A 26,088-nucleotide genomic window follows, 5' to 3' on the forward strand; every position below is an offset into this window, starting at 1 on the left:
AGCAACTATATATCTCTTGCTTAATGCTTAAGTAATAAGAACGAGGAATCGGACACTGTTGTTGTGTTTCTGCAAATGATACATTTCGCAAGAGCAGATCAGCCCATAACAAAAGAAAACAGAAAGATTTATTGCACTGAAATCAGAGTTAACAGAAAGGCAGTCTAGGGACAGCTGTGACATAATTTAACTTGGCGTGCCGGAGTGACATCACGCCGCGGTTTGATGCTGAAAGTTGTTTTGTGTTGTAAGCCGTTAGTGTGTGAAATTGACACAGCTTGTTGCGACAAGAGCAGATGAAGTCATTTGTATTTGCCTGAACACATTAGCTCAAAGAGCTGAATTTCAAGCACAGTGTTCTGGATCTGTTTTCTTTAGTTTAAAGAAGATATATAGAGGAAAACTCTCCTTTTCAGTGTTTGTGTAAATACATTTTGGTGTCTAAAATGCCTAAAAATTTACAGCCCTCCTCCTAAATACTTTTCACACACTACATCCATAACAAATCCAAGGGAAGAGAAATCAAACATCGCGCATACAGCTCTGAAAAAAGAGCCCCCTTAAAAAATTAGTTTCTTTGATTTTAATTAATAATTTAAATAAATTTAATTGTAATGTATTTAATTAAAAACCTATGGAATATAATCAAGAGGAAGATGGATGCACCAGGAGTAGCATAAAGTTATCCAAAAGCAGTGTGTAAGACTGGTGGAGGAGAACATGCCAAGATGCATGAAAACTGTGATTAAAAACCAGGGTTATTCCAACAAACATTGATTTATGAACTGCTAAAACTTTATGAATATAAACTTGCTTTCTTTGTTTGTGGGCTGCCTGCGAGATAAAAGGCTTTCTACATGAGGTTTCCCACACAGGGATTCAGCAGAACCATAGACAGATTTTTTTTCTTTCAGTGGAAAATCTTCATACAAAACGCTGTGTGGTCTAAGACTAGGCATAATCCCTGTCTGATAAACTACCCCCTGGTGTTCAGATTTGGTTTGGCTTGTTATGCCACACGGAATCTGATTAGCAATAAGAATTATCTTTGCAGTGTCGAGAGAGTCAGCCATGGGCCAAAAGAGTTCATTTTTGGGCTGCTTTCCAGAAACTGAAAATTAACTGCCTCAGAAGTTTGTATCAGTCTGGATTTAAGCAGTCTGAAATCAGCATGCAGAATTTTTATTACATTAACACATGTGATTTATCTGGAAACTTTAATGTGTATTTTTTTTAATGCAAATTAATCATAGCACCAAGTTTGGTTGCAACCCCCTACCTTAATTCACCTGTTTTACAGAACCTGTTCAGAAGGTACATTACCTTTTATTTATACTAATATGGATTAAATCTGCACACACACAGCTAGAATATGGTGCTAGTGTTCATTTCCACAAATAAAGCTCTCAATTATTTTTATTTCCCTCTCAAAAATACAGGGAAGTTCATTTATCCAATATAATAACGTTTTTTTATTTTGTTTTTTTTTCTAAATCGCCATTAGTAAAAGCTTATTCTTAAGAGGAAGGAAAAGTGTAGTTAAGAATTCTTTTGTGATTAATCAGATGTTATTTCATCAGTTGATACCACAAAAATGTATAATGTATGACTTGTGAATATAGAATATTTAATTGAAATCAGAGGAATGGCATATATATCATTAAGACCCTGCATGGAGACATTTCAGCTTCTCTGCACAAGGTTACTTTTTTACAGACCCTGTCTGTACCATCTTGTGGTCACATGAGAACTTTACACTTAATTAATTGAAAACAAGATGGCGGAAATCGCAAAAGTTTCTACAGTCCAGTAGTCCACTACTGTCCCCTTATAAGAATATAATTTTTGCAAAAACAACTTTGTGTACAAAGACAAAGTTTTGTTTTTACACCATTAATCCCAGATAGCTAGGAGAAATTAAAAATGCACACCATGCAAAAGTCCAGGCCTCAGGAGGTTAAAGAAATAGGTATTCAAACTGGTTATTTTGAACAGAGTTGTTTAATTTGAAGTCGAAGTTGGTGCTTGATCATTAACCCAAAGCATGTTTCAAACATTCTATTAAGGCCAAAGGAATCTGTGTTAACCTGTAGAAGCTAAAACAAAATAGGATTGTAATATGTCACCTTAAATGCATCATATATACACTGTTTTGCTGTGTTTCTGTGTCTGCAGATGCCTGAGAGGATATATGAACAGTAGCCTGTCTGTGTTTGATATGGGTGAGCCACAGAATGAAAGTCAGTATCAGACACGATACTGCAGGTACAAATCTAAATGTTCATAAAGTATTGTGTGAAATATGGGAATAATTCTGCGTGTATTAGTGGTTTCTGACTGTGCCTTCTGTCTCATTCTGCAGATATCGGGACTACAGAGCACCGCCGTGGAGCTCAGAGCCCTACGAGTTCACCCTGCAGTTCTGGCACGTACTCGCCGCCAGACTGGCCTTCATCATCGTCTTCGAGGTGAGTGATTTACAGATTGACTCTCCACAGCAGTCAGGATCTAAGGTTATTTGGGGTATCCCTTTAAATTTTAAGGGCTTGCGTGTATGTCCACATTATGATTATTTATTTTATACCTTACATACTGTTATTGTTATAGTCAGTGAATTAATCATTTGTGTTAGTTAATAATGTCTACTAATTAGTTCAGTCTTATAACTGATGAATTAGTCCTGTTACAAACTGTGTTGATACATTAGACCTGCAATATTAATACATTATAGTGTAGTAGAAGATGGTAAATACACTATATGGACAATAGTATAGAGAAGGGGTGTGACGAGACCTCGGGCCATGTCAGGTGTTAAATGTGTCTGATACAGTTATGCACAGGTAACGAAAACATATGTTTGGCAATTTGGGAAACGAAAAGCAGCAGTTGAGTGGGCAACTGCACACACCCACGCACATACACACATACACCTGCCTCTCTGTATCTGCTTTAACTTTAACACATTATTCCCACCGTTCAAGGTTTAAACAATAGAGTGGCGGACAATCGCAGACACATGCGAATGCAAGGAGTTGAGATTTGGTCATAGGTTGCCAGACCTGTATAGAACCCTCAAAGGGGATTGCCAGTTGAATACAGAACCCTTCCAGGGGGAATTCTACAATGAATTCTAAGGTCTGAAAGGACTCATGTGAGATCATACAGGAGAGAAGTTGTCAGGTTTATGGCAAAAACAGAACTGCAATTCTTGAATACTGTTCTGTATTTTACTGCTTATAATAAATAATTCATAATTCATAATCATTTATTGACATTACAAAATGATTACTAACAAAAAAATTGAAAATTCAGCTGCATGTTTGGCTTTTCAGGCGTTTCAGTCAAATAAAATATTTTAATCATATACAGTATTTCAACTTTAATATATACAGCTCAGGAAAACAATTAAAGACCACTTAAAAATGACGAGTTTCTTTGATTTTACCAAATTGAAAACCTCTGGAATATAATCAAGAGAAGATGGATGATCACAAGCCATCAAACCAAGCTTGATTTTTTGCACCAGGAGTGACATAAAGTTATCCAAAAGCAGTGTGTAAGACTGGTGGAGGAGAACATGCCAAGGTGCATAAAAACTGTGATTAAAAACCAGGGTTATTCCACCAAATATTGATTTCTGAACTCTTAAAACTTTATGAATATGAATTTGTTTTCTTTGCATTATTTGAGGTCTGTTATTTCAGCCGTTTCTTGTTTTCTGCAAATAAATGCTCTAAATGACAATATTTGTGTTCGTAATTTGGGAGGAATGTTGTCCGTAGTTTATAGAATAAAACTACAAAGTTCTTTTTACTCAAGTATATACCTATAAATAGCAAAATCAGAGAAACTGATTTAGAAACTAAAGTCTCTTAATTTTTTTCATAGCTGTATATATAATATATATTGTTCAAATCTCGCCTTGTTTCCTTCTTGTGAACCCAATATGATATCTTGTCTTGTCTTATAAGATGAGTGTCTTGTCACACCCCTGGTATAGGGACACCTGCTTATTTAGAGGTGTAAACATTATTCTATATTGTTTCCACAATGGGAAGAAATGTGCCCTTTTACAGCAGCACAGAGGACAGGACAGACGTGTCAGGAAATACACAAGAAAATATGCTAAATCTATATATAGACAAAAATACAAGAAAATATTTTAAAAACGATATAATATGAACCTAAAACAATGGAAAATGGAAGTGTTGTAAGAGTTGACAGTAAATAACACATAAATATAGATAAATAAATAAAGTAGTGATATTGACACCTAATGACCGTATAACCAGATTGTACAGGTCATGGTGAATAGAAGATTGCACATACACATAGTAGAGCCGTAAAGCAGTAAACCGTTATACTGCCTGTTGTAAACACTACAAGTTATACTGCATATGACTGGACTGTGCTAAAAGTGTAGCACGCTATAAATAGTTAGCGTAGGAGTGTATTTATCAAATTTTAGTGGGCGTTGTTTACTGAGAGAAGCATCTGTTATACAGTCTGACAGTGGCAGGAAGGAAGGACCTGCAGTGTCTCTTTTATTTATCTTCTTATCTTCTCATTTATTTTGTGGGGTATTTTTTAGTCATGTGTTTTTTTCTTCCTCTCTCCAGCACCTGGTGTTCGGCATTAAGACCTTCATTGCCCACCTGATCCCAGACATGCCTAAAGACCTGTGTGAGCGCATGCGCAGGGAGAAGTACCTGATGCAGGAGATGATGTATGAAGCTGAGCTGGAGCACCTGCAGAAGGAGAGGAAGAAGAACGGCAAGCGTTATCACCATGAGTGGCCTTAGCTGTGTCTGACATATATCAGACTGACATATCATACACACATATCATATACACACAGACACACACACACTCACACATACACTAAAACAAACAGTCATGTGAGAACACGCACACAAACACACACACACACACACACACATGCATTAAAGACACTGACATGGACCTTCAGTGGACGACCATGCAGGAAACACAAAAGAGCAGCACATTTGCATTATTTACACACATATTTGCATGTCCATCCTGCAGCTTTGGGTGGCTAGCTTTACTGGATTATGTGCTGCCCACTACTGGATTTCACTGCTGATGAATCAGATGGTGAAACTGGACAGCCCTCCAGAGTGGGCGGCTCTGCTCTGCACCAAAAAGGGTCCTCCCTGAGTCACGTGACTCCTGCCTGAGGCCCTCCTATCATCCTCTCTGCTCCCTCTGGCCACCTGCTGAGTTTTTCTTGCTGAATGTGAGCGCTCTGGCTTGGATCCCGGCACTTTGACCGTCTTCTGTCCACCTCTGCTCTTTCCTGACCGGCCTTCTCCAGCTTCTCTCTCTCCGCGGTGTCAAAAGGGAACAGGACGCCCGTGCAATTGTATTTTTTACTATGCAGGCGGAGGGGTTTGGGGTTCTACCTCAATATACGCCCCCTTCGTCACTCTTTCTAGCACCCCTCATCTTTCTGTCTCTTTATCTCTCTCTATTTATTTATTCATTTATTTATCTGTCTGACTCCTCTGTCACTCTGTTTTACTTTGCTTCAAACTCCCTTCCTTCATCTTCCTTCCTTAAAAGTCTTTGTTTGTATCTCTTCTCTGACTTCTGTTTTGCTTCTTCTCTCTTTCTTTGTCTCTAACTATGTATCTGTCTGACTTCTCTTTCTCTATTTGACTTTCTCCTTTTTTATTTCTCTCTGTCTTTATAACGTCTCTATCACTATTTAAGTCTTTGTCTCCGACTCCTTTTCTTTATCTTTACCTTTCTCTGTATCTCCTCTTTATTTCTCTTTTTGTCTCTGACTCGCTTTTTATATTTATCTCTCTCTAACTGCTCAATTTATTTCTATGTGGGCCCTATTTTCCATCCTGCGCAAGGCGCGTCACAATGCTCATTGCTATCTCACACCCTGCCACCAGTCTATTTTCACACCTTTCACCTGCGCTGTTTAAATAGCAATGCTGCTTGTGAATATATCTTTGCTAATGGGTGTGGTAGTCTGGAAGTAAGGTGTGTTCAGGTACATTTCTGGCGAATTGCTATGTTGGCAATGGAAAACACAGGTGCACCACTGACTGAATACAACCTTGACAACAGTCAACAGTCAGATGTTCATTGCTATCTTGGCCTGTTCCGTTTGGCAGCTATGCAAACTTGTACATCAACAAAAAACTGAATACAAAATAAAATAACATTATTTTACTTTAACACAAAATATAGCACATTTGTCCTATATTACTTTTGTTAGTGTTGCTAATTCAGGAGTGAAATTCAGCCTGCTTCACCTTGGAGATGTTTGATGGACTCCTGGAGTTTTCCCATAATTGACTTGCTCACTTTCAAAGCAGGTCAGTTTTCTCTGCAGAGAAGCAATAGAGACTTTCAGTTAGCTGCATCGCTGAAATAGCAATCCGCCAAAATCAGAGGGCACCTGGCTCTTAAAGGGAATGGCAAGTGACGTGCTGATTAGTTTATTTCATGTTACGCCCAAAGCACACCTATGATTAATAAAAATAATTCATTAGGAGACATGCCTGCGCGTTGTGAGCTGTGCCAGGTGTTCTTTTTCAGTCGTTTCAGTCATTATAAAGACACACTGACACGCCCTAAATCCTTCCCTTTCTGCCTCTCTCTTATTTCTATTTTTTTTTACTAATTCCTTTTTTTCTCTTTTTTCAATCTTTTCTTTTTTCTTTCTTGTTTTTTCTGTCCTTATTTTGTAACTTAACTACTTGTTGTTTTTTACTATTTTAAATTTTTTATTCTCTATTTTGTTTTCTCTTTTTTTTCTTTTTTTTTTAAAGTTCTCCCCGTCTCTCTGGCAGCTAATGTCTCACCTTCTCCTGCTCTCTGTCTGAATCTCTCTCGCTTTAGCACAGTTAGCCTCTGTGGCTCAGTGTTTTCTACTCCTCTGAGCGCTCTTGACACCAACCGGCTCCTTCCACCTCTGACCTCTCGCCAGCATCTCTCACGCTCTCTTCTTTACACACCTCTGCAGACTATTTTGGTAATGTGACTACCAAAAAAAAGACATTGTTTATGCAAAAGACAGCAATTGATATAAATATACATATATAGAATATACTGTATATCACATTAACATAGCATGCAGATGATGGTACATTTTTTCCAATGTTTTATAGACTAATTTTATCTGTAACTATTTATTGTTTTTTTTGTTTGTTTTTTTTTTTTTTTCATCTGTCTTTTTGTGAGAAGGTTGAGTCCTTGCCCAGATGCCTGGCTTTATACTCTGTGTGATATGAATCATGAATCAGATGTGGATGTGTGTTGAATTTTGTGACTTGGAGCAGTTTGGTATACTGTATATTTTGTGTGCCTGCAGTTGCTTGTGATCTATGTGTTCAAGTCTACAAATATTTTATAGTTTTCACCGTGACAGAGAGAGGTGCAATCACAGAAGTGAAGCCTATGTGAAAGCCTGTTTATTATTATCACTTACTTTTACATCGCCTATGTAATATGCAAGGGTGTAGGCTAGTGTTGTAGTGCTCAAGTCCGGTCCAAAAATTAGTCTCAACCTTGTTTGGAATTGGTCTTGTCTCGGTCTCTTGGTGAGGTGGACTCTGAGACTGTGGACAAGACTGGCCAAATCCGAGTCCTCTGAGGTAAGGTTCATTAGAAACTGAACCCTTTTTCTATCCTTGCTGAACATCAACAATTCATTCAAACAGTCCTTTCTCTGTGTGCCTAAAATCTGCAGATTGGCAAAAACAGCAAAAAAAAAAAACAAGCTACTCTCACTTTCATTTAGTATCCAATTAATGCACTTTTCATTTTGAATAGTCCAATGGTAAGTTAAATGTCCCCTTTTCACCAGCTCTTTTTTTCCAGACATCTAGAAAGAAAGCACAAGGAGAAGTAAGTTCAAACTAGCAAGATAACTAATGTTAGTAGCGGGCTAGCTAACCGTTGTAACGAGCTAACTAAAATACTAATGTTATTGGGGAGAGAACTAAAGTTAGAAATGAGCTAGCTAACCTTAGCTATGTGCTAGCTAATCGTAACAACGAGTTAACTAAAATATTAATGTTATCGGGGAGAGAACTAAAGTTAGCAACAAGCTGGCTAACCTTAGCAACAAGCTTACTAAAATTCTAATGTTATCAGGGAGTGAACTAAAGTTAGCAACAAGCTTAGCAACGAGCTAGCTAACCTTAGCGATGAGCTAGTTGACCTTAGCAACAAGCTAACAAAAATATTCATGTTATTGGGGAGAGACCTAAAGTTAGAAATGAGCTAGCTAACCTTAGCGACAAGCTAGCTAACCAAAGCAACGAGCAAACTAACTAAAATTTACCGGGGTGAGAACAAAAGCAGCGACAAGCTAGATGATCTAAGTGACGAGCTAGCAATGATACTAATGTTACCAGTAAGTGAACTGAAGCTAACGAAAAGCTAGCTTACCTTTACGACAAGCTAGCTAACCTTAGTAACAAGCTATCTAAAATGCTAATGCTACGGGGGAGAGAACTACCTTTAGTGATGAGTTAACCTAAGTGATGAGCTGTCTGATTTTTTTGGTCTCTGTCTTGGATTTGGTCTCGTTTTTTCTGGTCTTGGTCTTGACTCTGACTTGACTGTAGCGGTCTTGACTACAGCACTAGGCTAAATTTCGAAACATTTACAGCAGCAGGTGTAATGTTTAAGATATATCTATCAATTAAAGCACTAGAGGTCACAGCTTCGTAAAAAATGTGTTAAATAGGCAAAAAAAATTTTTTGTTTTAGTTAATTTTCTGTTGGCTTCTTATATTATGAAAATGTTTGTTTAGTCCACATTTTGGATTAATTATTTATTTTCTCTTTTGTTTAAAAATTTCTGTTTGTTTTGTTACTTAAGTACAAAATCTGTTTTACAGTTGCTCTGTGTGTTTGTGTGTGTGTGTGTAAGAGAGAGAGAGATGGAGTGTGTCTTTTGTAGAGCTAATGAACTGAATGCTGCTAGCATGCTTCTCAGTCTTCTTTACCACCACCCAAGGCAATGTATCTGCTCTCCTCAGGCCCCTGTCTGTGTTTGCAGGCGATAGCAAATCGATAGGTTATTTTCTTAGCTCATAATTAGACCTAAACATGCTTTCTAATCTACATATTTTTGCACTTGCATGGATATTAATGCATACTAGTACATCACTGAGAGGAAGGAGCACTTTAAAAGCATGGCTTGTTTCCCTGTACTGTACCTCAACAACACAACACAGTAGAAAACAATACAACACATTGCGACACTTACCTGGTTTGGGTCTGGAGCACAATATAGCACAAGCATCTGTTCTGCAGTGAAGGAACTTTAAAATGTGAAATCATTGCTTTTATTTCCACTTTAAGGTGAAACTGTCACAAAGCTGTATATAATAACTTAAGCATTTAGTTCCACACAAATGTATTCTTTACTTTATAAACACTATAGTTTTTTTATGATTTGCAACACTTAGTAATGCAATTGCAGGCCTGGTGGTCCTGCAGGGAGCTGTGTTGTTCAGGGGGCGAAAGGCTTCTCCTACCTTTGGCTGAAATGTAAATGAGTGATTTGTAACATGCTAATCTCTTGCCATGATATGTGTGTGTGTGTGTGGTATATCGGCAAACTATGCATGATCTCAGCCATGACAGCTGTGTTCATCTGGAGTACCTTGAGAAACACACGTGTGTATTGGTGCACTTTTACTGTGGAGTCTGCATGGCCCTCATGAGCTTACTGCTGAGAAAATCTGATCTGCGATCAGCGAGCAGCTGTTTCTCATATTCACTCAGAATATCTAATCTCACACTGGATCTGAGCTGTCTACGCTCCACCCATCAGTTTAGGCTAAGAGTCACTACTTAATGCTGATTTAGTGGTTTAATTAAAGCACTGCTCTGTGGACTGTGCTGTGTTACAGCAGATCAAGACTAATCAACTTGGAAATCTTAATTTAAAAATTTAATTAATGGAAGAAAATTTAGAACATTTCTATTTGTTCATTTTAACATTCATTATTTCAACATAAAGTACTGATACAAGGCTTAGTTACATTTTACTTATAATAAAACAGCACTATAAAAATATGACTTAAAGCAGGATTAGTTAGTTCCTGCGAACATTATCCTCTCTGCTCTACCAAAGATGCATAGTACAGTTATTGGTGAACTGAGCCCAGAGCAGCAACAGCGACACTGTTCTCCATATTGCAAATCAGTGGCGTATCAAAATGACTTTAAATTGGTTAATTTAAGGTAAACAAATTACATAGGGTTGTTTTAATAGGAATTGTTTTTTTACATATAAGAATAGAAGAGTTTTTTTACTATTTAATTTCAAAGTTTGCCTTTTTACATAATTATTATATTTCTTGGAAAAGGCTCAAATGTTTAATTTCAATATGTTTGGATTAAAAAAATAATTAATACATTTATTTCATTTATTTTTTTCCCCATTTTCTCCCCAATTTACACACTCATTAGGACTCCCTCTATTAATAGTAACGCCCCAACTCCAGGAGGGTAAAGACTAACACATGCCTCCTCTGATACATATGAAGTCAGAGTCCGCCTCTTTTTGAACTGCTGTTGATGCAGCATTGTCGAGTAGCATCACAACGCGCTCGGAGGAAAGCGCAGCTTCTCGGTTCCGATACATCAACTCACAGATGCCAAGTGCTAAGTGACATTATCCTTAGGAGTGATGTGGGGAAAGAGCACCATCTACCCACACAGAGAGAGCAAAGCCAATTGTGTTCTCTCAGGGCTCCGTTAGCTGACGGCAAGCTACATGAACAGAATTCGAATCGGCGATCTCCTGATCATAGTGGCAGCACATAGCCCGCTGAACCACTCAAAGCCCATTTGGATTCAATTTTTAAATGTAATGATTTAAACGTATAAATTGAAAAAGTTGTTTCATGTTTATCCCAAGCATGTTTTATTCAAAACACATACTAAAGCTATATAATTTGAAACAAATAAACCTCAACATTTCTATAGTGTACTTTGTATTTTCTAATGGATTGAAATAGATTATTGGCAGCACTGGTTAAGCTTGTCTGATCTAAAATCAGACTGTCACTGCTGGGTGGAGCATGGACAGATCAATTGGCCTTGTATTTGTTATTTCACCTGTTTATCAGGGCTGTTTAATGGGTGAATATCATTCTTTAGTATCTGGTGACAACACTGTTTGCTGTATACACATTGTCCATATTGAATATTCTTGGCAAAAGCACACAACAACAGCATCAAAAAGTTATAATGCCGTAAGCAAAGCATGCAATATGCCATAGCGATATGATCAATACTTCAGATCAGTGTTTATTCATTAGGAACAAAAGCACTTGTTATTGTACCAGATGCTTCAGTCTAGCACAGTTTTCTCAACCCTGTTCTTGGAGGCTCACTGTCCTGCACGTTATTGTGTTTCTTCTGCTTTTACACACACACTGTAACTCAGTAACGAGCTGTTAATGAGCTGATAAGTTGGATCAGGTGTGTTTTAAACAGGGAAAACACTAAAAAGTGCAGCACAGTGTGCCTCTGGGACCAGGGCTGATAAACGCTGGTCTAGCACACTAGCACATTCAGTTATTTTCAAATCAGGTTTAATCTAAAAAGCAATGTGGGTATGGTTTGATATTCGACACGGGTTAGGGTTAGAGAGAGTTATAAGGCAGAAAGCAGTTTATTGGGAGAGTTTATTAATATGCAAGAATGTGATATGCAACATTGCAATGATGTAATGGTTATTGCATAATGGGTTAGTGGCAATATGTACTCACTCACTTGGGCTGCAATTAATAGAATTATTTAAATAACAGCCCTCTGACTTCTGATCTTAGAATAGTAGACAGAAGTCCAGCTGAGAGTCGTGTTTGAAGAGGGTAGAGCGTTTCAATAGAACAACACAGCACATTCTGATTTGTACTCAGTACTATTGTGACATTAATGGTATCAGCAATGTGCTTTGTTTACACCATCCCTGTTTACATGTAAAAAAAAATGAATATGAAAATAAAATTGTACAAAAACTGTCTGTAACATAAATTTGGATATCACTCTTTTCTGTAATAAATCATTGATTGTATCTTTTAACAAAAGTGGTTGGAGTGTTTTTCATTTTTTGGTTTTGCGTATTATGCTTCTGGTTACTTTGGCTCAAATATTTTACTGGTTTACTGGTTAAGTCACAGCAAAAACAGTACAGTTTCAGTTTTTAATTTATGAAATTCTTTTTCAGTGAAAAAAGAAACATAACATACCAGCTCATGTGCTTGTGATAATTTAGATTGAATTATATTAATAGTTGACTAGCCTTAACAATCTTTATACCGGTACGTCCTATGTTCTTATGGTCAAACATTGTTAGAAAAAATGGTTAGAAATGCATGTGCCTGTAATGTTTGTGAGATAAAGTGTACACCTGCAGATATGAACCAGTACTTTGGTTTAATATTGCAAAGTCAATTAACAATAGAGAGTCCAGATAATAACCAGAGCACCAAAGCAATGTGAGATAAACAAACATGGAGAGAAACTAGAGAGAAAAAAAACAGGCAAAGAAATTAGTGGGCCAACAGTGCTGCTCCCCTCATACGATCAGGGGAGGTTCACTCTATAGGAAGAAATACATTTTTAAAAATTACAAATTAAAAATCTCATTCAGGGCTTTTTTTCCTGCTGTTAAACATGACCAAATTTTCTTTTAGTTACCAGACATAACTTGTCCGGTTGTGTCTGGAACAAAAGCAATATTGTTGTATGCCTCATCCTGCAAGTCATAACTTTGCTTTTTCCCATTTCTCCCAGTCTTAATTATTTTGTCCTGATCTGGGTGAATCTCCCATGCGGTTCCAAAGTCCAGATCAGCCAGATCCTGTTGAGATTAGCATTAATAAAAGTTAGCATTTTTTTTATTTGTTAGAATGTACACACTGCCACTTTGTTCTCTAATTTTTAATGTACAGAGACTTTTATTTTAGAAAATAAACCATAATAGACACACATTACAAAAAAAGTCAAAGAAAAATAGTGATGAATAGGTCTGATTTAAAATTGAAGTAATTTAGTAATTTTGTTGCAGAAACTAAATATGATTTTTGTTAAATTAATTTATAAATTATCATTACTTTTTTCTTCTCAAACAATTAAAAGTGTAAATCAGGTGTCTCACCATTTTCTCCTCAGCATGATTGACCCCACACCAGCACAAGCGCCTGTATTTCTCTGAGCAGAAGCAGAAGAGGTCACACACTGGCCGAATCAACCCCGGCTTCACATCCTGCGGCTTAGAGGGGACTAAAAAAAACAAAAAACAAAAAAACAAGCCTATCCAGTGAACAGTGTCACTACAACAGCAGAGAAACACAATACATGATTTATATGGGTAGTGAGTATATATAGTAATATGGCAGTATCTGATTTCATGTGTGCTGGAGATGACTTGTGCTTAATTTACACTGTATCAGATTGTGCTTATCGTATAAGGTTGAGCTCACTGTATCAGATTAGGCTTAGATAAGCATTTTCTCTGTTACACGCTGAACTGCGTAGGCAGTGGTGTGTATGTTGTAGCTATCTTCTCCTCTTACCTGTGAGCACTGTGATTAGCAAGCCTCCTATGACTGTGGCTAGAAAGCCCACAGTGCTGTAGTATAGGTAGGACATGGAGTACCAGGACTCAGCCAGAACAGACCTGGATGTGATGCAGGGAAGCAGATTAGTTACACAGGTGTGGTAAATCAAAGCTTCAGCTTTTAAGGAGAAAAGGCCTTTGTAATTAATGAGATGATCACTAAAGGTAATTAATACAATAGCATATTTTTTCTTTTTTGTTTTTCCTGATAACTTGACTGCATAAGACAAGACAACTATGGGTCATACTTGTGTTGGACATTCAGATGAAATTTGGCTGCCAATTTCAGAGGTGGAAAGAAAGAAGTACAGTTATATCATTGCTTTACTTAGGTAATTATCTGGCAATTATCTGTACTTTCTACTCTTTACATATTAAATATAGCTATGTTACTCCTTATGTGTTTTTATCCATTTTTTATTATCTAGTTTCCTTTCACAAACAGAATTTTAAGAATAATGAAAAGAATCTTTTCTCGATTTTCAGATTTGTCTTTATCTTGTAACACAAATCTGATGGTATAATCCAACTTGAAAAATGCAAAAATAGAAATAAAAAATAAAGAAAAGATTATTTTTTTTTCATTTTTCCTGAAATTTCGATAGTGAGGAGCAGAGATGAAAAAAACTGAAAAAATTGAGTTTTTACATAAACAATTTTCTATTTTTGCCTTTTAGCCTAAACCAGTCAGAAAATGTAATTAATAATCGTTACACTGACCCAGATAAATCTCTCCATCCGGATAGAGTGAATTTGATTGTGGTTGGATTAGAAGTATAAACATGTACCATTCTGACACCCTATTACACGGTTTATACACAATCCATCACACCTGTATGTCACATCACACTCCAGCAAGAATCTTTAATATATTTGCATTGTACTAAAATGCATTAATTTTCAATGGGCATATATGCAGCAAGTGCATCCCAAATTGTTCATTAACAATATAACATTATAGTCATTATAGCTTTTAGAAAAGTGTGTTTTGGGGAGGGGTGGGGGTAGTGCACTATAGGCTCCTGTGGCACGGCCTAAACTTTTGTTCTTAGTGGCATTTTTCCACTTACATTACTTTTACTTTTATACTTTTAAGTAGTTTTGAAACCAGTACTTTTACAGAAGTATTTTAAACCCTACTATCTATACTTCTACCTACAGAGTGATGAATGTGGATACCTTTCACACCTCTGAGGAATTTGAAATCTTAAGATCAATTTGTTCTTTCTCCTATACAGTTACAGTTATGTAAAATACATGTAGTTTCTCATTGGGGTAAAAAGCTGCTGTACCTGTCTGAGCTGGCAGTTGTGCTGATCAGTAGAGGAGTCTGTGTGACTGCAGCAGCAGCAGCAGCAGCAGCGGTGCTGTTCAGTAGAGTACAGTTCTCAGTGCTCAGAGAGAGGGGGTTTGTGTAGTTGGGGGAGGCAGGGTAAATGAAGGCTCCCACCGCAGCCCAGAATGCGAGAGTAATGCCCAGAAGCAGACCACCTATAGCCCCCTGAGCACAGACCACACACAGCATAGCATGCTACAACTGATGAGCTATAAAAAGCATATTTAGGCCCTGGTGGACCGTGTCACTGGAAAGTGTTAAGTAAATAAGGAAACTGTTACAGTTAATATGTCGAGTCATTAGGGTGAAAAATGAATGCTATCCATGATAGCTATACTAAAATATTATAGAATTGATTATAATCGATTTTATCATTTATCATATATATATATATATATATATATATATATATATATATATATATATATATATATATATATATATATATATATATATATCCTGGCCAGTTGGTGCTTGAAGTGGACTGGCACCTCTACAATTTCATGGCATAATAATTACATTGTTGAATTACTGTAAAATACTGTGAATTACAAAAAATTACAGTAAATGAGATCAATCATTTTAGCTGATCTCAATCCTGCCCATTGTTTTTCCCTAGCAAAGATAGTGCTGTATAACTTTCAGAATTAGAAATTTAAATAATGTTTATTTTGCTTTAAAGGTAATGTGTAAACATATTATGCTACTGTATTATTATTATTATCATATCAGTGGCATATAATGGTCTTAGCAATATTGTTTGTCAATCATTTCTGGACAATATATCATCAAAAAAAAAATAATTGTGACAGGATTGGAAGATTACTTGCACTTTCTTGTTCTACTTCAATCAATGTCCATAAAATATTATATAATAATGTTTTATTATGATGTATTGAACAATTAATAAATAAAAGTAAACAAATAGTTAAGTTTCAATATTTATATTCTACACACTGTATTTAAGTCAGCATTATGTTTTGTTGCTGTCAAGCTAAAAAAAACTATGTTTAAAACTGCAACCTCAGACTTTTTTTTTAAGATTCTAAAAGATTCTTCTATCTTACAAGTCAGTTAAAAAATTTCAGAAAAGTCTACACAAAGTATAAAAGAACAACTGGCAGTTTCACAATAAATCCAAAGTAAAAATAGGAAACACCTAAAAATACAAGTTTTTTTCTCATTATAACAATATACAGCTCTGAAAAAAACTAAGAGACCACTTCAGTTTCTAAATCAGTTTCTTGATTTGATTTAGCTATTTATAGGTTTATGTTTGAGTAAAATGAACATTTTTGCTTTATTTTAAAAACTACAGACAACATTTCTGCCTAATTCCAAATAAAATATTGTCATTTAGAGCATTTATTTGAAGAGAATCAAAAATAGCTGAAATAACAACAAAGATGCAGAGCTTTCAGACCTCAATATTTGGTGGAATAAACCTGATTTTTAATCATTTCATGCATGTTGGCATGTTCTCCTCCACCAGTCTTACACACTGATTTTGGACAACTTAATGGCACTCCTGGTGCAAAAATCTAAGCCGTTCAGCTTGGTTTGATGGCTTGTGGTCATCCATTTTCCTCTTGATTATATTTCAGAGGTTTTCAATTTGGTAAAATCAAAGAAACTCATTTTTAAGTGGTCTCTTATATCAAAGCTGTATGTTTTATATGCTACAAGCATTTGACAAGAATTTGCACTGTGGATCTGAACTGACCTTAGAGTTTGTGAAAGGGAAAAGGATTCCTAGAGAGAACACACCGAGCATGGGCCCTCCACACATGCCGTGAATACTGAGAGCAGCCTGGAGCACAGGATGAAAACAGTTGTTACACTAAGCACAGCCAGATAGGGCACTGGGAAGACATCTGGTAATTTCAGCAGTAAATTCAGTAAATCCAGCCTATGATTTTAGATGTTGAGTGAAACAGACCTAATTTACAAAAGGTCAATGTGACTGCTGGTGATCACCCTCATCAGGCAGGAACAAACAGCAAGTTTAACCCTTTCAGGCACACAGAGAATTTCTTTCATGATGTCAGATTTACTGAGATGGACAAATTACAAACCATTAAACTGAAGCAGATGTGGGCTGTGATTTTTAGGTGTGGGATTAAAAGTTATTTCTGAAGTGGTTTCTCTGAGTAACCAGTGTGCAATAATTGGTGCTGACTGTATCACTTGCATTCTTTATTTAATAATGATTGCAGACTAAAAAGTTTTACTTGCTTGGGTGCCATAAAGGTTAGTTTATGCACTCAAAAATATCAGCAAATTAACACATAAAACATCCACTGGGCTGCTCAAAACATCAGTGTTAGCAGGGCCAGCTTCCTAGAGAAACTACAGTTTTTATATCAGACCACACTTTTTATCTCTCCAGAAAACTTTAGAAATCTTAGGAAAATGTGAGAAATCAAAGTGAAAAATGCAAAAAAGAAAACTAGGTTTCTTACAGTGTCCACTGTGCCCCAAAAACATAATTCTGGTATAATTCTGTATCCTGTATGTCTGTTTGATTGCAGTTAATGCCTGCAGCCACTCTGCCGCTCTTTGCAAGTAAACACAGAAGAAGCCTGTTTTAGAAGAAAGTGCACAGTACACTACTGTTCACCTGCACAATCGCTCCCATGTATGAGGCTGTCACTGCCATGCTGGTGCACGCTACTCCAAACACCACACCTACAAGGCGGAACACAAACATAACAGCTGTCAGCAGAAGAAGCAAGCCCACTAGTTTGGTCTATCAAAATGAATTGGATATCCCGATATCAATGTGAACCATGATAAATAAGGATCCTACGTTTTCTAAATTCTTCAAAGGTTTTTTGGCACTTTGCTTGGCTGCCCTAATTTCCCCAGGTAGGTAGTAGTTTGGTGTGTGCATTTACTGTAGACCTCTACCTCACTGTACTTCACTATGCCTCCAGTCTAGTTTTGTCAGGTGATCACTGTCTGCATTGTGAAGAGCTCCTTCTGTTGGTGCACACAGGTGATGCAAGGAGGTATTTTTTTAAACAGAGGAAGGAAGATGATATTAAGGAAAAGCCAGGAGATTCTAATGCTATGTCAATTAATTTTCCAACCAATCATTGCTTCCACCTGCCTTTGAAATAGCATAATTAATTTGCTACTTTTGCTGCTTGCAGCAGCCCACAAGCAGGGTTCATACACATTTTAACCAATACATTTCCATGATGTTTTCATGACTTTCATGCCTTTAATGCAAATTTTCATGACCACACAATTTTTTAAACATCAGTGCAGACATGGACAATAAAACCAAACCTCAACTAAAGCTATATTTAAAACTGCTTATAGTAGGTCTAAAATGAATCAGATAAAATGTTGACACAATCTTTAATAGTAAAATGTGTGTCAGATTCTGAGAGCTCAATTGTGTAGGGCTCAATTACTAAATTTAATTCTGAGCTGATGTATTTGTTAGCTCAGAGATTTTCTCCATTGATAAACTGAACTGTAGACCAATTTTCATGACTTTTCCAAAACGTTCTGGCTATTTTTATTTTTCCAAAAGTTATCCAGGCCTGGAAATTGCTAATTTTAAATTCCATGACTTTTTCAGGAAAAAGTTTATGCAGCATAAGAAGCATTGTACAGCTTCTTAAGGACATGGCAAAAGTCATAGGACACCACACAATCGAGTCCCATTATATCTGGCATATCAGTGTGTACAGTATATTATCCTTTGTGAAGGCTAAAAGCTAAGAGCAGGTCCAGCTAAAAGCAGCACCTCTGATATGTTTGTTTCGTAACGCTACTCTTCTCTCCGTTGTGTTCGTAGCGCTGGGGTGCCACAGTGGAGTCATGTTTACACCATTCTCTGCTGTTTCAGGTGTTAGCACAGGCTGATTATCACACGCCCAGCCCTGCAACATGCTCTGACATCCAACTGTTATGAGCAATCTGCTCGTCGTATTCCTGCTCACATTTTCTATGACGCTTTCATTTCTGTGCGTGTCTGTCTGCTAGCCGTCTCCTGGTGGAATAATATTTACACAGGCCCGTCCTAATTGAGGTCCTGGTCTCATGTGATCTGTCTCCTGTTTTGATTACTTTTCCAGGAGAGTCTCAGGTTATTTTCAATTTAATTCATGGGGTCGAGCCCTGCTTTACTCTTTACTGTAGACTGCATATTTCAGTCTGCTGCTAGAACTATAGGCATCCATGCATATAGCAGCAGACGAAGGACACAAGGTGCGCTACATCACTCTAATTGTTTATGACTCTGGATTATTTTAGCTATCGTCAAACGTATCACATTACGCGTAGTCAGCTGAACCTGGTGAAAGGAGTTATTTGTGAAAGGAGTTATTTCTGAAAGGTGGAGTGGTTATATTTACACAGTGCTTTGCTGATCCAGGTAGCGGCTCGGTTGGAAATGTCTCCGCAGCACTGCCTCACAAAATCCTCGTACGTCACTGTGGCCAGAGCGTTGATACTGGCAGCCACTGTGCTGAAAGCCGCAAATAGCAGGAATTTACTTCTCTATTCAGGATTTTCTGAAGGCTTTGGAACTGATGGCTCAGCAAAAATAGTCACTTAGAATCACACTGGAAAATTGATTTAGTTTATTGTAACCCATAATCAACTAAGATGATATGATAGACGCATAAAGTACAAAACACACTGCAAGTTTCTCTGTGTTGAGAAATTTAAATAAAAAATCCAAAGTTAATGTACCTGAGGGTCCCGCTGAACGCACAGGCTACAAACAGCCCAGGCAGACCTGGATAACGGCCCAGTATATCCAGTACAAAGTATGGCATAAGCTGTAAATATGTTCACAATTACATACTCAGTAAAACCATCTGGTTTTCTACCAGATCAGTTCTTAGAAAATGTACTGCTGACTGCTGAGTGTCACCTGGTCAGGAGCAGTCACGTAGCCAGCTGTCCAGGGGTCACAGCCAGCATAGAAAGCATACATGATGAGTCCTGAAACCACAGCGCAGAACAGAATCAGCCAGAGACCCAGCAGATTCAGATACAGAGCCCTGAGGACAAGACATAAAAGAGAAAGAGAAATAGAGAGAGAGAGACTATTTAATCATCCACTCTACTTGGTATTCTATTCTACATCACCTCATACCCTCACATTGATCACAACTCACACACTCACCAGCGAGCATGGTTCTCTGTCTTGCAAGAAATACACCTTTGAATGGTGGACTGGTTCACACCATACACACCCAGCCATGTGAACATGCCTCCTATAGTGACTGTCCAGAATGTGTGACGCCTCAGAGGACTGATATCAAAACTTAAAAAAGAAAAGAACAGTACATGCATTATTAATTAGTAAGGTATAGTGCCATGAAATATGCATTTGTCCCCTTATAGATTTAGTTTTTTTGTATATTTTCATACTTACATTTTTCAGATTATCAATTAAATTTTAATATCAGACAAATATAACCTGAGTAAATATAAAAAGCACTTTTTAAATGATGATTTTATTTATTAACCTCTTGAGACCCTGCATCCTTATATATATTTTTTTTTTACGCTGACCCTTTGGCCTCATATGGAGACATTGCCATTATCCTCTAGTAGTCACATGAGAACAATACACTCCATTAATTGAAAACAAAGTGGCGGGAATCCCAGTCAAAAGTTTCTACAGCCAGTCCACTACTGTCCCCATCTGGGAACACTGATTTTGAACACTCAGGTTACATTGTCTGATATTAAAATGTGTTTGTTAATCTGAAAAATAAAAGTATGATTAAAAAAGTATGTAACAGTCTTGGCCCATACTACAAAATGATCATACACCCAGCCCATTAGCAACAGCCTAAACAGCCAAAAGGCTAAACACAGATGCTACTTCAGGAGAATGGAAAGAAGGCTAAAAAAAGGCTAAAAGCTAACATTAGGCTAACACTGGATGAAGCACCATTCAGAGATGAGCAAACTAGTGCAAGAACCACTAATGATATCCTCACAGCCTCTGGGAGAGACAGCCACACATTGTGGGGAAGCTGATTAAAAAAGCAGAAGCTTGTGGGCTTCTATGCTAAAAGCTAACCCTACCAGACCATACTTCATTTTTTTTTCCAGCTAGGTAACCACACCTTCCAACTAGACACAAAGAAGACTGCAACACCATCAGGTGAGACCCTGGAATAAGTAAAAAAAAGTCACAGTGTTAAAATCTATGCTAGGCTAGACTAGTCTGTATTATGATGCTGTTAGTCATCCCACCATTAAAGAAAAATAGCAAGGTTCTGAATACTTCTTACTAACTTACCAGTGTTTTATGATTAATCTATTCAGAATATGTCCTTTTTTATTTCCCTTTTATAATCAAAGATTATCATTGTTAATATTGTTCAAGGTTAGCATGTCACCTAATAACCTCACATTATACCAAATTTTACACATTGGTGACTCATCCAGTCACAAAAGAACCCTCAACATCTAAGATACTGCAGTCTTTGCTCAAGGTCATTTAATCCACCATTGCAAAAAGACTGTCCAGAAATAGTGTCTAAGAGACTGTTTTAAAATTAAAACCCATAGTAATATTCTGGGGACTGCATTTTTTGGAAAATAAGGGTCTTATATACTAGTTTTGCACTATTTGAACCATTATTTAGTGTGGCAAATAGAGCAGAAATATAGGAAATCAGTACATGTGTACATGTGATCACAAGTTATGAAAGGAAGAGGGGATTATGGTTCTCAAGAGTTTATGCGATACATACTTAAATATGTCCAATCTTTCTCCATCCTGTGCTGTCTTCCATACAGCAGCAATGCCTCCACTACTGTTAGAGCCTTGTACCAGCACTGTGAGAAAACCAACCACCATCACCACCATCTGGAAGGCGTCGGACCACACTACAGCCTTCAGTCCTCCCTGTGACATGCACAAATACACACTACATGACTTATAATGGTTAGCCATTATAAAAAAAGAACAAAATGTCCTTACATCAGCATTAACTGTAACCTCCAGCCCCACCTACTCACCAGAGTGCAGTAGAAGGTACAGACAACACCAGTGGCGATGATGGAGCCCCACAGATTAAACTTTGTCACTATTGAAAAATGAATATTCAAAAATGAATCATTAGAATGTTGGCAAAGCTAATGTTGTATTAGTACACAAGGAAAAAATGGTGATGATTATAATTAATCATTAATTAATGTTGTAAAGCCTTACTGTAGTTTCATTCAATGAATAACTCACCCTGATTGAGAGCTAAAGCCGGAGCATAAACCACCACTCCTGTGTACAGAATCTGTATGATTTCAAAAACAGAGCTATTAAACATCATTAACTGCACTAAAAAAGATTTGAAGAATTTACTTGATTGAAATCAGAATAAACACACTTAACTTATTTTTACACGTATGAAAATAAAACAGAATTAAGTAAGTAAAATTATTTTACAATCATAATTGTTTTTAGGTTCATTAAGCAATGGTATAGAACCCAGACAGCTAGTGAATGTTCTGAAATGTATATCTTTTGGTTCTACAATGTTCGGTCTGTCAGGTTTTCTGTACATTTATAGAAGGTTTTTATGGATTTTAACTTCCTTAAAGATATTTTTATTTGTTTTACTTGTTATATTTATTCTCAGAATAGAATACTGGCATGACACAAGTAATAATACATAATAAAGGTAATACATAGTAAAAGTTCATCATTAAAAGTTTTATATTTTCAAAAAATAATATATTTATGTTTAACATGACTTAAAATGTTAAGTTTGCATTCCTTTAATAAATATTTATTTGTTTGACTATGTATCAGTTTAATCAAAGACAATGTAATTTATTAATTGCATTTTTAGTATTTGAAAAATATTTTAAATGTTTCCATAATTATTTTTTTTAGTTAAATTAGTCTAACTGGAACTATTTACATAAGAATCATGTAAAATCATGCTAGCATGTAAAATTACAGGCTAACCATTTTAAAACATTTTTAAAACATTGGTAAATGTTCATTTAACGCTTTTTTGCTAGTTGGGAAGAACCACTTTTAATTTCATAAAGAAAAATCTGACACTGACCAATAATTTATTATTTGGTATTTCTTTATAAGGGTAACTAGATCATTGTAAGTAAGTAAGTTTGTAAGTAAGTATGTAAGTATGATTTGTAAAAAAAAAAAAAAAAAAAAAAAAAAAAAAGGTTGTATGCATATGCTTTAAAAACATCTTAAAATATTTAAGTAATTTCTTATAAAGATGTTGTTGAAAGAGCCCCAATTTTGTGTAATAGATTTATAACATGAACAGACTGTGACAAAAGTGTTAATTCTATAGCATTGCTTAACAAACCATTTAAAACATCTTTATATTCAGAGTGCACAATACGTTTGAAACAGTTCCACGTCACTCACCGTCTGCACCATATAAATGAGAGTAGCAGCTATGCGGACTGGTTTGCAGAAACGTAGCTCAAGATACTGTAGGAAAGAAAGCAATGGCTTCTGTTTAAATCCACATACATTCCATCAGTGTGTAACTCTACTGTGTGTTTGTGAAAGAAATGTGGACAGCCTATATTTCGAAAGCTGTCAATCGAAAAGACATTACCCATTAAATACTTGCACCAAATGATCTCCCTGAGGGAAAACAACCGTTCAACTTGTGTACCTCATAAGTGCTGGTAATGCCTGAGCGATAGAACACAGGAAGGAAGAGCTCTGCTGTTAAGATGACCACAAACGTGTAGGCGATTCCAAAGATAACATACGAGGCCCCAAAGCGGTACACATCTGACGGAGCTCCAATAACAGTCACTGCTGACATGAAACTGGCCGTCAGGGAGAGCGCCACTGGGCCGCAGGTCATCTGGCGGCCCCCGACCAAGAACTCCCTGGATGAAGCCTTTTTCCTTTCTTTTACAGCAAAGAAGACTCCAATACCTGAAGAAACCACAAACAGGCAGGCGAAAACAACATAGTCTCCTGTTTGGAAAGTCCCCACAGAGTGGTCCTGGAGAACCATAGTGGATTAGTTAGTGATAATGTAGTCTAAACTATGCCTGGAATATTATAAAATTATTGTCCACAGTTTGATGGACAGAATACAACTGTATATTAGATATATAACTGTAATCCCAGGTGTCTCAAGTCTTGTGAATGAGAGTCGGTGAATGATTTGAAGAACGTCTCTGACAGGTATCACATGAGAAGACACTAACATTAGTCATTAACTATTAGCCATTAGTCCCATCCTAGTTACTGTATCTTTTTGTGTGCTCCCATTTTCATTACACATTTTTTTTTTTATCCGTTCAAATTGTAGAATATGAACTTCAGCCAATGTGCTGCCAACCCCAGAGCAAACTGGACCTGACTGAGTGAACCTGAGATTAACTAATCCATGTAAATTTGTAGTAATTAGAGGATATTGTTTATTTTACTGTCACCTGTCATTTAATTGGTAATGTTTCCCAGAGGCCTTTGTAAATGTTTGGACAGAATCTATTCTCTGACTCATAGTTCATTCTGGCACCAAAGCGCTGATGAAGCAACCGTGAAGGGCTGAGGCACTGGTTTAATTTACTCTTTCTGCAAGGCTGTTAGAAAGTTGACTTTGCGTATATCTGGTAATTACTAAAGTTGGCGCTGGCAGGGCTACAGTCTCCCAGGGAACGCTTTGAGGTCTTTTTTGCTGAATGGCTATTTTTCTGCTCTGAGTGCCTTTCAACATGTGGACAGAGACAGAATGTTTGTGGGACCTCCCACTAGATCTAATCATTACACACACATCACCCCATACACACGAGACACTTCAGCAGAGGCAGGAATAGAACAAAGCAGTGAGGGGTGAAAGTCCCTAATACTAGGATACTTATCCCTAATTAATTATCAAAGAACCAATATTATACCTTTTATTTTCTCCTTTTTCTTCTTCTTCTTATGATTATTATTATTATTATTATTATTATTATTATTATTATTATTATATCTAAAGCCATTTCTGACTTTTATGTGGGGTTAGAAAACAAAAGTAAATGAGGCTTTGAAATTATGTTGATATCTGTATTGATATCTGATCTGTATAAATTAACTAATACAGTCATGTAAGTAACTTGGCAGCACTTAGCAAAATATCTTATCATCAACACACAATGTTTAAACTTAAAGCAGTAGTTTCCAATTTGAGAGGGGACAAAACATTTTAATTAATGGTTTATGTCTCAATATGATAATTCCTGTGGTTGATAATTCCTGTGGATTTCTAAAAATAGGGTGGTCTGGTAAGTTGGTTGGATGTAACTGCTCTCTACATTGATAGTACTTCAAAAAATAACAAATAAAATACTCAAAAACCCAGAATTTCACATGGCAAATTATTTACATTCATCTGCATTAAAAGTACTATTACACATTGTCACCAGAGAGGTCTCTAAATCCCCAAAACCTACAGACTGTTGCTTTGATATGTATTGGTGACCAAACTAAGAACTGCAAATGTGAGTTAGACAAACTTTTGACTAAATTTAGATGCTTAAACTTTTTAAGTGACTTGACAGATTTGCACATTCTTGGTATTTTATTCTCAGTGTCTTTATAAGGTAGAGTCACCTGGAACTGTTTGCTCAGCGTCTTTCTCACCTGGAGGTGCTGAGTAATAGTTATAGCTGCTTTTCCTTCACGCTGGGAAGCTCCAGCTCATCACAAATCACCATCTCAGCTGGGTTTAAGATAAGATAAAAGATAAGATAGCCTTTTATTATCCCATTTGGGGAAATTTATAAGAGAAAAAGAGTATAAAAAAGATACATAGACAGGTCAACAACAGTAGATACATATCCTAAGGAAGCCCATTTCCGCCACCTGAAGAAAAAAAAACGTCCTCAACTAAGTCATAATTATGAGATAGAAAAGTCATAATTATGGGATAGTAAGTCATAATTATGAGATAGTAAGTCATAATTATGAGATACTAAGTCATAATTATGAGATAGTAAGTCATAATTATGAGATAAAAAAGTCATAATTATGAGATAGAAAAGTCATAATTATGGGATAGTAAGTCATAATTATGAGATAGTAAGTCATAATTATGAGATACTAAGTCATAATTATGAGATAGTAAGTCATAATTATGAGATAAAAAAG

General features: G+C 36.5%; 2 protein-coding genes across 3 annotated transcripts in view; one reads left to right on the top strand and one right to left on the bottom strand.

Annotated features, from left to right (window-relative positions):
• The window catches only part of ano3 (anoctamin 3), a 95,009-nt gene extending 87,277 nt beyond the window's left edge, over window positions 1-7,732 (top strand). Inside the window, exons 24-26 of the mRNA XM_049474639.1 lie at window positions 2,176-2,265; window positions 2,363-2,468; window positions 4,620-7,732. Of these exons, the coding sequence (XP_049330596.1) occupies window positions 2,176-2,265; window positions 2,363-2,468; window positions 4,620-4,802 (379 nt within the window). The 3' untranslated portion in view covers window positions 4,803-7,732. The remainder of the gene's footprint in view (window positions 1-2,175; window positions 2,266-2,362; window positions 2,469-4,619) is intronic.
• A 4,695-nt stretch (window positions 7,733-12,427) lies between these two features.
• On the bottom strand, window positions 12,428-24,864 carry slc5a12 (solute carrier family 5 member 12). Of its 2 annotated transcripts, XM_007228221.4 has the most exons (15): window positions 23,612-24,862; window positions 23,356-23,421; window positions 22,192-22,243; window positions 21,972-22,039; window positions 21,704-21,858; window positions 20,116-20,256; window positions 19,861-19,990; window positions 19,677-19,765; window positions 19,337-19,449; window positions 17,587-17,654; window positions 16,690-16,776; window positions 14,923-15,131; window positions 13,587-13,690; window positions 13,169-13,293; window positions 12,428-12,871 (listed from the first exon to the last, which is right to left on the bottom strand). In XM_007228221.4, the coding sequence occupies exons 1-15, from the start codon at window positions 23,963-23,965 to the stop codon at window positions 12,701-12,703; spliced, it is 1,932 nt and encodes a 643-aa protein (XP_007228283.3). In that variant the 5' UTR covers window positions 23,966-24,862; the 3' UTR covers window positions 12,428-12,700. The 2 variants fall into 2 exon arrangements, with proteins under 2 accessions (XP_007228283.3, XP_049330597.1); XM_049474640.1 differs by lacking the exon at window positions 20,116-20,256 and having other exon boundaries at window positions 23,612-24,864.
• Between the last annotated feature and the right edge of the window lie 1,224 nt (window positions 24,865-26,088).

The sequence above is a fragment of the Astyanax mexicanus genome, chromosome 2 (genome assembly GCF_023375975.1).
Source record: "Astyanax mexicanus isolate ESR-SI-001 chromosome 2, AstMex3_surface, whole genome shotgun sequence".
NCBI lineage: Eukaryota > Metazoa > Chordata > Actinopteri > Characiformes > Acestrorhamphidae > Astyanax > Astyanax mexicanus.